The sequence below is a fragment of the Eublepharis macularius genome, chromosome 10, assembly GCF_028583425.1.
Source record: "Eublepharis macularius isolate TG4126 chromosome 10, MPM_Emac_v1.0, whole genome shotgun sequence".
Classification (NCBI taxonomy): Eukaryota; Metazoa; Chordata; class Lepidosauria; order Squamata; family Eublepharidae; genus Eublepharis; species Eublepharis macularius.
Genome location: NC_072799.1, coordinates 31,896,665 through 31,908,945, shown reverse-complemented (window position 1 = coordinate 31,908,945; position 12,281 = coordinate 31,896,665). Strand labels below are relative to the sequence as shown.

The 12,281-nt window shown below is 43.0% G+C and overlaps 1 protein-coding gene across 1 annotated transcript in view; it reads left to right on the top strand.

The window, feature by feature from the left end:
* Window positions 1–12,281, top strand: part of LOC129336491 (collagen alpha-1(XXV) chain-like) — a 79,497-nt gene that overhangs the window by 48,274 nt on the left and 18,942 nt on the right. The window contains exons 7-8 of the mRNA XM_054989618.1: window positions 3,619–3,645; window positions 5,719–5,763. Coding sequence (XP_054845593.1) covers window positions 3,619–3,645; window positions 5,719–5,763 — 72 coding nt within the window. The remainder of the gene's footprint in view (window positions 1–3,618; window positions 3,646–5,718; window positions 5,764–12,281) is intronic.

The window sequence follows — 12,281 nt, the reverse complement described above, 5'->3', positions numbered from 1 at the left end:
TCATTCCACAAATGCTCCAACAGGAAGAATTCTGCAAAATGGCTGACTCTGGCCTAGTCATGGAGACCATATTCTCTGACTTCTCCAAGGCTCTGTTGATTTTCTCCAAAGCTTTATGGATTGGTCAGGGATTGTTGTTCTGACCAGGTTTTGTGGTTTTGTGGAGTTGCAATGTTCTGTGAGAGGTGATCTTTGTTTTGGGGGGGCGGAGTTGTTCTCTGTTGCAGTTTGACATTGCCTTGGAAGAAGCATAGCATTTTCCTGTAGGAAAAAATGGAAACCAGATTGGCTAGGGAAACTTTGTTCAGGCATCCATGAAATTAAACCCTGTTAGGCTCCCCTTGGAGGTTGTCGGAGCTGGGGGGGCGGGCAGCCCTCCAGGCTGGCTCTCATTCTGGGATGATCAAAGGATTGGCCTCAGAAATGGGTGGAGGAGGAGGGTTTGGATCACCCTTGTTCCCTCTCCCCTTCCCTTTGGTTGACTTGGTTAGCTCTCGCCACTCTGTTAACCTTGTCACCCTCTCTCTCTCTCTCTCTCTCTCTGTACCTCATTTGCTCATGTCCACTCCCAACTACTCCTCATTGGTCACCCTGTGGATTGCCCTTATATAGCCCATCTGGGGGGGAGACTCCTGCTCTTCCCCCATTCTTTGCCCTGTCTGTGGCTACCCTTCCCACTCCCCAGTGATGGCCAGGACGTTCCCCCTCTCTCAGCCTCCCCTGAAGCTTGGACCAGCCCTTAGCCCCTACCCATGCCTCCCTGGCTGCCCAGCAGAGCAGGGCTAGCTTCCATCCCAGCATGGCATGCATTGACTGTCCAGGTTCTGTTGAGGCTTCTGCAGCTCTTTCCCCAGGCACACCACGCCTACCGTGTCTTCTGTAGCTGCCATGTCTCTCCTCAGCCAGGCTGCTACGGCTCTCTCTACAGCTTCCTGGCTCTGGCCAGGTCATGCCGCTGTGGAGGCTCTTGCGGTGGCTGGGCCTTCCCCCAACCCAGCTGGGTGTCGGGCTGCTGGGCCTTCCCCTGACCCAGCTGGGTGTCAGGCCGCAGTTGGGCTGTTCTCATGACTCTCCTAGCTCCACATTGTCACCTGATAAGTCCCTCAGGGACGGGTCGCAAGCCCAGGGGGGTCGCTCTTCTCCCTTTTTTCAATTCCCTTAAAACTTTGGGGGTCTTTAGAAGGAAGGAAGAACTTGCAGTTTCACCTCTCAATTTTTATACTATTTGTCTATAAATACCCGCCATGGCCAGAGGGATCTCGTCCAGGAGAGCTGGCACAGACAAAGATGAGCCACCCTGGCCATCCCACGATGGTGCAGCGGCCAGGCGGGCAAGAGGAAAGCCCAGGTTGGACCCTCCCAGCAGCACCTGCAATAGGCCCAAGTGCAGCAGCCAGATCGGGTCCCCTTCCCCAGCTAAGATGCCTGCTGACTCTTGCCACCATGCTAGAGCTGCAGACCCAGTGAACTTGGCTCATGCCACTGGCCAGAGGGAGGGAACTGCTGGCACTTTCAGCATGGAGGGCGGGAAACCTGGTAGGGGTGAAGCCAGAGTAGAGCAGGACCCAAGTGTGTGTATGTGGAGGGGGAACCAGCAGCAGACAGGAGGCTGCAGCAGCCAAAGAAGGCTGCCTGGGCACACCTGGCCCAGACCTGGGGGTGGGGCTCAGGCGAGAGGGCATGGCAACCCCTTAGGAGGAAGGAATAAAAGAGGGCAGATGCCCCTGGCTGGGGAGGAGAGTGGAGGTTCATCTCTGACTCCAAGGAATGGCTTCCCAGGTTAGAGAGGAGCTATAGGGGCCATGGTCCCAGCGCTTCTCACACTGAGGCCTAAAAGGGGGCACACTCTAGGGCACCAACACAGGGAAAAGGTGCTGACCAGGCAGCATTCAGGGCATAGGGCCATCCCAGGGGTACAGAGGTGCAACCAGAGCCACAGTGGAGCCACTATTGACTGCACCAGCCAAGGGGGACCTTACAAAAACCAACCTGAAAGTAAACCTGAACCAGGATAGGAATACCCAGACAGTTTGGATTACGATATTGCTGCCCTCCCCGATTCTAAATTGAAATTTTACTTAAAAATTTTTCAAAATGCACACTCCTAGAAAAATATACACTGCACTAAGCTTCTGGAAAGAAGAGTGAAATAAAAATGAAATAATATTAAACAATATCCTTTTCCTTTCTTACAGTGCAAACCTAAAGAGTGACACCTCTCTAAGTTCATGAACTTCAGTTGACTTAGAAAAATGTAACCCTATAAGTATAACAGGGTTGTTGGAACAAAGTAATTGTGTTCCATAATTTTCATATACACCCGATGAGTTCCTACAAACTATGTATTTCAGATTTGTTAATTAAGAAATTAAATAATTACTTAAATTTAATTATTAGGAGACCATACAGCAGAGATATGAGAAAAAAGAAATCTGGAACTACATGAAATGAAACCACTCAAGAGAAGTGGATACCATACAAGAAGAATACAATCCCCATTAAGCCTGCAGGAGAATGAGTAGAAAAACCAGTCTTTCCTCTCCAAGAGATATGAGAGCCAAAGGTCCACACAATACAAACCAGGATGAGACTGAAAATTAATTGTTTCTAGTAAACTCTGAATGAGGTTAAATTTTTGCAAGGGCACTATCAGGCAGTCAGGGTAAGTGGGGTAACTACTTCAGAGGTACAGTGGGACAAGCCAGAGACAATCGGAGAGCAGGTGACAATCAGACATTTGGAAAAGCAAAAATAATGGCGCGTCACCTGTTTCAGTTACAAGTTGCCCAGGCTAAAGAAGGTAGCAGATGTGAGAATCTGGACACATTTCAGTAGCAACAAGGAAGAAAAAAGGTGATGTGGGGGAAAGTCCCCACAAACTCAACCCAAACAAGCAGGGGAACAAAATAGAGGGGTTAAGTAACAACCTAAAATATATATATTAGAAAGTATTTATTATAAATGTGCACAAATGTAGATCAATAACAAGTTTAAAACATAAGGCCTGAATGGCCAAAGGAAGGCCTTAGGGCCAAAACGTGTCTGGTCGGTTTTTTTTTACTGTACCTTGGTCTATTTGTGTTGGTCATTGCACTGTACCATCATCTGTACCTTGAGATGTTTTAGCAAGTTTTAGCATATACATGTAGCCTGCCATTCAGGCCTTATGTTTTAAACTTGTTTTCAGTCTACATTTGTGCACATTTATAATAAATACTTTCTAATATGTATATTTCAGGTTGTTACTTAACCCCTCTATTTTGTTCCCCCACATTTCAGTAGCACGAAATTGCTGCTTCAGCATTACACAAAGTCCCAAACTGGGAAGATCATGGACTGCTGTGCTAGGGACAGATTTGTAAGTATCAAAGAAATAGAATCATGGTAGAATATAGACAGAACAGGAGAAAGGTCTGAGCCTGTAGTTAATGCTAAAGAGTGGGGGAAGGGTCCACTGTACTTTTTACAGAAAAAAAAGTTTACTTTTTCTTGATATGCAAAATGTCAGCTGATTTGGGTACAGTTTGGGAAAGTTTGCACAATGGAGCATTTTTAATTGGTCACTTAAACTTAAATTGGCTCCATTATTATGCTAATTGAATTGTCTTCCCTTTTCAGGGACCTCAGGGGCCTCCAGGACAAAAGGTATAGTATAAACAAAAGTGCTGTGAAAGTGATTACACTCTCTAGTGCCAAATTGCAAGCTGTAAGAATGAAAGGAATTAGCTACTGTATACCACATTGAAGCAGTTAGTTTAGTCTGTGAGCGGTTTTCCCAAAATACAGCCACATAATGTGAAATGTAAGATTCCTAATTCCCATTGCCGCCACCAAGCCTCCCTCCACAATGCCAAGCAAGACTGTTTTCAATCCGTCTGCTGAACTTGCAGGTTAAAAGGTTACTATAATTTTCTTATTTGAGCACTGGTAAAATCATGAAACCAAATTTAAAACATTGTGGGAAGTGCGGCTAGAGTTTCATATGGGAGGCATGTTCTTATTCAAGTAGATCGCTGCCATATGAGCCCCCCCCCAAAAATGACCAAGAGTAACAAAGGATGTTAGGTGTTTCTGATAAATGATGGTTGGTGGCCAGTCTCTGTCTTCCTATTTCTACAGAAACCTGAGAGCTGACTTCCTTTGAATGCTTCCAGTATTGCTTACACTCATCAAGGCTGACAGCTAAAGCTAGATAGAGTGAATACACAATTTATGGACTCCACACTGCACCATTAGGCCAATACTAAATATATCAACAAAAAAAATGGCTTTTTGCCAATGACTAGCCAGCATCCTACTATCTCCAAGAAAAAAAAATCCTAGAATGCAAAGAATTTTAAAATCTATTTTTAAAAGAGAGGCATAAAACTTGGTGTAAAAGAAGGTAAAAAAAACTTTAAAAGAATAATTAGTAGTATCGTCAGTGTGAAAAGCATTACTCTTCTAGTCACAGGCAAACTTTTCATTTGAAATATTTTTCTAAAGACATCATCCTTACAAAGCAAATTAATGTTTATATGCTGGATTGAAATGCACATTGTGTGGTTAGCAGAATGCAGATTTTAAAACTACTCTAACAGTACAATCCTTGGCAGAGTTGCTCCAATCTAAGCCCACAGAAATCACAGGAGTTAGACTGGAATAAATTGCAATTTGTGTATAGTATTGAACTATAATATGCTCACTGTTAATTTAGAACTGCATCTGCACAGACAGCTGAGGGGGCTATAATGTTTGCTATAGATATGTCACCACTGGTCACTTTTCCTGCTCCTCTTTTGTTTAAAACAAGTAGACATGTACAACAGATGTTTAGTCACTTGTGGAACAATGTAACAAATTGCTTGGAAATGAAAGATCAGTTGGTGATTTTTCCTGAAACTTGCTTACGTGCTGCCCCACACTACATGGCTGTTTCCTTCACATTTTAAGCTGTCGCTGAAAATCCATAAAGGGCATCATACATGATTCCATAGTGACAGCTTGAACTTGTTTGCGAAAGGGTTTTTCTTCACTATTAATACTCTTTTCAGTGACAAGTCTCTCTCTCTCTCTCCTTTATGGATTTCTTAAAACGTTGATTGAAGCAGCTAAATGGATACAGTTTCAATAGATTGCTACATTTCCACAGTTAGAGATGGAATTCTTTCAGCAGTTTAGATCTTCAAAGCATTAATGGTGCTGCCTTTGACTGGAATGAATCATAGTAAATTCCTTCATACAATTGTAAGTGGCTACTGGTAGGGTTGGCAACCTCCAGATGGGGCATGCCGTTCTCCCGGAATCACAACTGATCTCCACACTATGGAGGACAGTTCCCGTGGAGAAAATGGCAGGGTAGACTCTGCAGCATCACATCCCAGCTGAGCTCCCTCCCCTCCCCAAACTCTACTCTCCCCAGGCTGTGCCCCTAAAGCTCCAGGAATTTCCCAATGCAAAGTTGGCAACCCTAGGTACTGGTAAGTTGTACCAGATTCTGTGCAATGTTTAATGTTCTGTAGAAATTATGATGATTATATTAGGAACCTTAAGTAAGTGTAGGGTTATACTTTAAAATTGGAACTCATGTGCTTAACATCTTGGTTTCGAGGAAATTTCAAAGGTTGAATGTAGCAACATAGTTCTAAGAGATTATAAATTAATGCATTGCATGTATAATAAGTTGTTCATTATCTACTTGGTATATTTTACTAAGCCTAAGTATATGATTCTCTGCAGGGTTCTCTTGGTGCACCTGGTGTTCCAGGAATGGATGGACAACAGGTGAGTTTATGATGAGGGGTTTCATTCTGTGTTTTGTTGCCATCAAAATATAATAATACTTTTTGGAAATTAGCTTAGTCAGATATTTTAAATGTTCTAATGAAAAAGCAAGTGAACAATAAGATAAATCATAAGGTTGGATTATTCATTGAACATCTTTGCACATGTAAATTAAGTAAACATTGTGATACTAAAAACAATAAACAATGTGTCATAAAATGGCATGCTGTTACATGCACATAAATCTAAATGAAATCACCGAGTCTTAGGAATGTGGAAACTAGCCTTTGGATAAGCAATCTGGTGAGATATGACTGTTCTGAAAAACATCTAACAATTAAAATGTGTGTACTTGGCAGGAAGTGAGCTGGAGAAGTAAAATAAACCTAACTCGAAAAAGAAATAATCTTGGCTTCAGTCGCGGGCAAAATGGTAGTTCACCACCAAATTGTTTCATAGTCTGCCGTGACTGGCAGCCTGCATTCAGCAGGGACCTCTTCCTAAAACAGCAGGGGGGTTTCACATCAGTACTGGGACTGCTGATAGTAAACAGTATGTCTGGCCTGACACTAGGCAAGGCTATGCAGCTGTTGTTCTCATGAACACTAATCTTTATATCAAACTCTTTAAAACATGCTGGGAATGCCATAATATAACTGAGCCACTGCCTTTATACATGGCAAGTCATTGCACACAACAGTGTTATTACCTAAATCCATAAAATCTCATGCCAAAAATGATAAAGAGCAGGTAAATGATTTTAAATTGTTTCTCCTGAGATAGTTTGTTTAAGAAGAATTACACAAAAATTTACAGCAATTGGTATGTGATTCTTGGCTAATAATGAAAAAGTGTTTTAATAGTTTTGTACCGCTGATGTAGTGCTAGTAAAATATGAGCACAAATTTGCTGTAATTTTGAGGAATATATTTCTTTGACATCAGGTTAGTACAAACTAGAAAACCACTTAGCATGGTAGTAAACTCTTACATATTGTCTGAGAAAACTTATTTTTGCACGTATTTTTTCCTATTTAATTCCATTGAGGGCACCATTATGCACAGAAAAATAGAAAAATCCATCTTAATCACTTTGTTCTCTCCTTTTTTCCCACCTTTCTTCCATTCATTTTCCCAAACTTGGAGTCACAGCTGAACCCAGTACCCAGCCATGATGGGGAGGGGGAACGGTATACTCTACAATAGCTTTTTGCACAACTGATTTCATCTTGTTCAATAGCAGTTGTTACAACCTCTGCAAAGTTGTGAGGCTTTGAGAAGAGCACTCCAAAATGTAGGAGGCTCCTGATAAAGGGATAAATTGGTGAATCCCTGTGTACACACATAAGCATTTTGCACATGTACATAAGGTTCCCTGGATCCCAACCCTGAAGCTTCCATTTACAGAACCATTGCTAACAGCCACTGATAAGTCTATTCTTTATTACTTTATCCAGTCCTTTATTACGTATGTATGTGCTGTCAAGTCACAAACAACTTTCAGCGACCACAGCAAGAGGTTTTCAAGGCAAGTGAGAAGCAGAGGTAGTTTGCCATTGCTTTTTTCTGCAGAGTCTTCCTTGGTGGTCCCCTATCCAAGTACCAACTCTGCTGAGCATCTGAGATCTGATGAGATTGGGCTTTATTAGAACAATCTAATTTATTTATTAAAATATTTGTACTATTGCCTTTCCTCTTAGCTCAATACAACATAGAGGTAATAATTAAGATGTTACAGAGTAAAAATAAAAAACCCAAAGACTTTCCTTCCCCACCAAAAGATTTGTACTGTCTGTTCAGTGGGCTTGTTCCCTAGAGTGAGAGCCAGGATGAAAAAGGACCAGGCTGTGGTCACTGCCAGCTGGTGGTAGCCTGAAGACTGTAGTTGGCACTTGAGAACATATTGGAAGTGTTGGTCCTGTAGATTTGTGGTCCCTGGCTGTAAACAACTTTACAGGTCATAATCAGCACCTTCAAGTGAACTGAGAGTCAAGCTACAAGTGACGCCTGACACAAGGTGGACACAAGTCAAGTTCCCGAAAGTTTTAATGGGAAGTGTAGGCATGTTTTCTGACTACTGAAGCTCAGCTCCTTCCCAGCCACTGGGGGCTGGAGTTTACCAAAGGAATCAGTTAACAATATAAAACCTGTCCAACTTGCAGAGTTGGAGGGAGAGCGCCTGCATAGAGATTGCTAGTATTTACAATATATTGCAGGCAAAGCCTGCCACTGGCGGGGTGCAGGGAGCTCACCTTCTGCTGGCCCAAGGGAGCCCCTGGCAGCTGCTCCAACCCCCTTACGCTGTTTCACCATCGGCTGACAAAGCTGCTGGCAGCCGGGACAGTTGGGAGTGCTTCCGCCGGTGGCACAGGGCGTGCGAGGCACGGGAGGCTTCCTGCAGTGTCGCTGGTGGGAGCACTCCCAACTATTTCAGCTGCCAGCAGCTTTGCCAGCCGCCAGTGAAACGGCGTAAGGGGGCTTGGAATGGTGGCAACTGCCAGGGGCTCCCTTGGGCCAGCAGAAGGTGAGCTCCTTGCACCCCGCTGCCGGCGAGCTTTGCTTGTAATAAATGTTTGTTGTAAATACTAGCAATCTCTGCAAGTTGGACAGGTTTTATGTTGTTAACTGATTCCTTTGGTAAACTCCAGCCCCCAGTAGCTGAGAAGGAGGTGAGCTGCAGTAGTCAGAAAAGACGCCTACACTTCCCATCAAAACTTTCAGAAACCTGACTCGTGTCCACCTTGTGTCAGGCGTCACTTGTAGCTTGACTCGAAACAAATTGTTTGCTGCTGTAGCTATTTTAAAATGGGCAACGTTTCTTCCCATTGAGGTGGATCCAACCAAATAGTCTTCCTCCAGCCTGAGGAGACTTCCTACAACTTAACCGGGGCTTCCTCTAGAAAAAGAGCCACGACGAGTTGGAGGAAGGCTTCTTAGACTGTAGAAGGCTTCGAAGTTGAGCCAAAAGGAACACCAGCCTGCTTTTCATACAGCAAAGCCAAGTCATTCTAAACCATTCCCTATCACTACAACATCTTCTGGTAGTGAATTCTATAAGAATCGATTCCATAAGAATGTTATCATTGTTGTAATGAAAGGGAACAGAGATATCTAACTGCCCAATTCTATAAATTAATCTTTATTCCTGTCTAACTGTTATACTGATCAAATAAATCCAGGTTTGTTTCCCAGTCATTTTAAACACAGTCTTATTGGAGGGACAAACAAAGGCTTGGATCCAGCTCAGTATTTCTATGAGCAGAAAGATTTCTGCTTAGAGCATGACTTGGTTGTCTCCCTTAGCCCACCACAGGTAGGGTTGCCAGGTGGACTCTTCCCTCAAATAGGACCCTGGGAAGAAGGGGTTCCCCAGTACTCACCACTGTTTGGTTCTTTATGCGCATGTGTGTGTCTGGGCCCAGCGCAATGATGTCACTTCTGGAAGTGACATCATCATGCTCCACAAGCCCAGTCCCCAAGTCTCTCAGGGGCAGGGCTGCACAGCCATGGACTGGCAGTGGGGAGCCAGCCTCGCCCTCTCAGGGACATGCCACTTGACCGGAGTAGAGAGGTGGGGGTGCTGTGGGCCCAGCCTGCAAGTGGCACTGGCCCCGTGTCCAAGTCCATTCCTGCCTTTTCTATGGCAGTGAGTGGGCCAGCTTCCTCACTACAGTGCTGCTTCCCCTTCCTGGCCAGCTCAGCCCTCCTAGGGGTGCCCCTCAATGGGGAGCAGAGAAGCGGGGGTACTGTGGGCCCGGCCTGTGAGCAGCACCAGCCCCCGGGACAAGTTCACTCCCACTTGTTCTGTGCTGCTTCCTCCACTTCCTTGCCTTTTTCTTCCCTTTCTCCTCTTCTCTTCCCTCCCCTAGATGTCTTTTTCTTAATTCATTCCCTCTGGATAGTCCAACAAAATACTGGATTGTCTTGGTAAGGACACCTGGCAACTCTAACCACAGCAGACCCAAATGCTCCCTGAAATGCTGATCTTGGGGGAGGCAGCATTGGGGATGGCATTTTGGACTACAGCAGAAGGAAGATGACAAAAGTGCTGCATGGGTAGAAATCTTTCTACTCATGGAAATGTTCAGCTTGATCCAAGCCATAATTGTTAATTGGGAAAAAAAATTATATTATTTCACAACTCATAGATGTTCTTTCCCCCAAACCTGTTTATCCTTGTTGTGGTTCAGAATAAATAAAATGGATGATAGAGCCATACAGAATATTTATATTCCAGAAATATTTTGTCTTTTTGTCTCAACTTACTCCTGTTATTAATACGACATAATATATTTTCCCGCTTGTAATTCAAAAACTATCTTCAGCGTTTATTTACCTCCTATAAAGGTGTCAGTGCATTTTCATTGCATTTGGATGAGTTTGAGGAAAAAACAGATATGCGCACTATGACACTACTGCAATAAATTCTGTTGCAAACTCAAAGATTTAGATGGAAAATAAAATGATTTTATATTTCAGCTTCAGCATAATTTTTTAAAATATTTCCATCTGTTTTAATAATGAATTTATTCTTTAAGAGAGACTCACAAGTTTATTTTATTTTAAAAAATTCTATTTCTTCTTTGCAGTAAACAATGGCTATAAGTGTGGCTTACACAATTGACAAAAATAACAAAACCAAATAAATTTAGTCAATAGTAAAAGCTGTTTATGGCCCAGTATTACCAGTATTTTAAAAGTAGGACACGTGCTGAGATAACCAGTCAATCAATCAATAAAAACAACATTGTGAACAATTCAAAACTAATATAATAAATATAATAATATAATAAAATAAACCATCCGTTGCCTTCAGTTTATGGTCACCAGTTCCCTTACAGATTCCAATCATCTGCTCAGAATGTCCCAGCTTTATCTGATTTAGATGGAGGAATCATGTCAGGTACTGGTGGCACCTCACTTCTCCAAAACCACTCTCCTAGTGGTTTCCCATATACACTGAGTAGCATGGTGGACAAAATACAGCCCTGAGGAATTCTATAGCATATACTGTACACAGGAGAACAACAGTCTCAACTCCGCGTTCAGGAACCATCCTGCTTACTCAACGGCTCACCCACTAGGCCACAGTGCTTCCCAGTTCCATTAAAATACCTAGAAAAAATATCATGTTGATAGTATCAAAACCTATTGAGAAGTAAAGAACATCCTACTTTTCACCTAAGTGAAAGTCTTCTATCAGCATGAACAGAACAGTTTCAAGTTCAAAACCTGACTACAAAGTCAAAATAAAACAGGTCTAGATAATATCCAGGAACGCACAGAATGGCTTGCTACCATCTATTCAAGTACTTTTCCCAAAGTGGTGTGGAGGAGACCGGTCAGTAAAAGAAATCTTTAGGGGCCACAGAATGGTCTTACAGCCTCCTCCTTGGAGATGACCAGGACTAATTCCTCTCTCAGCTCAGTAAGGCATTAAGCTGGATCCAGCTGATCACTTCTCCACAGCAAGAATTTATCAGCAGCTATTATAATAACTGTGCTTATGTACCACTTTTCTAGACAGATTAGTGCCCCACTCAGAGCAGTGAACAAAGTCAGTGTTATTATTATCTCCACAATACAGCTGGGGAGCTGGGGCTGAGAGGAGTGGCTTATGCAAGGCCACCTGTTGAGCTCATGGCTGTAGAGGGATTCAAACCAGCGGAATGCTGATTCACATCCCAACCACTTAACCACCATGCTACAGCAAAGAAGGTGTAGATGGTTCTTCCCTTCTGGTTCCTGTCAACACTGTGATTCAGTACATTTGCTAAGAACTTCTTACACCTTAATTATTAGAACCTATAGCTGGCCTCTTTGGTTTATAGTATAGAAGATCCTGTATAGTGTAGTGATTACCATGTCAGACTAGGATCTGGGAGACCTAGGTTTGAATTCATGCTTGCTAGGTGACTAGTCACATGCTATCAGCCTAACCTACCTTGCAGGGCTGTTGTGACGAGAAAATGGAGGAAAGGAGACCAATGTAAGCAGCTTTGGGGCCACATTGTGGACAAAGGCAGAGTAGCAATGAGGTAAATAAATAACTAATAAGATAAGCATACCAGGGCTTTTAGTAAGTGCTGCAATTTCTAAAAACCAAAATTATAAATGTTCTTTGTTTCCAATTACTGACCTGACAAGACTGTTCTGTTTTTAGTTATTACATTCTCAGAAGCAGTTCTCTCTTGGAACTGGACGTCAGGAAGCCCCTGATCTTTTGCACAGTAAGCCACTACAGTAGACTACCCACATGTTACATAGATTACAACCAAAGGATCAGGGCCATAATTTATACTGAGGCAGAAGAGTTAATAATGTTTTTGCACAGGTGTTCCTTTTAAACATTAGCCTTCTGTGCCTGGAAGCCACTCAGTATTTCTAGGCAAAGTTTTGCTGCCAAAAGGTTAATCCTTCAGATAGGATAGGAAGCCAAGGTTCTGCCAGTTTTGTGAGATGCAGTGTATTGTTATGCAAGATGTGATGTCAAATGAAGCTGGAATAACTTTACTGCCT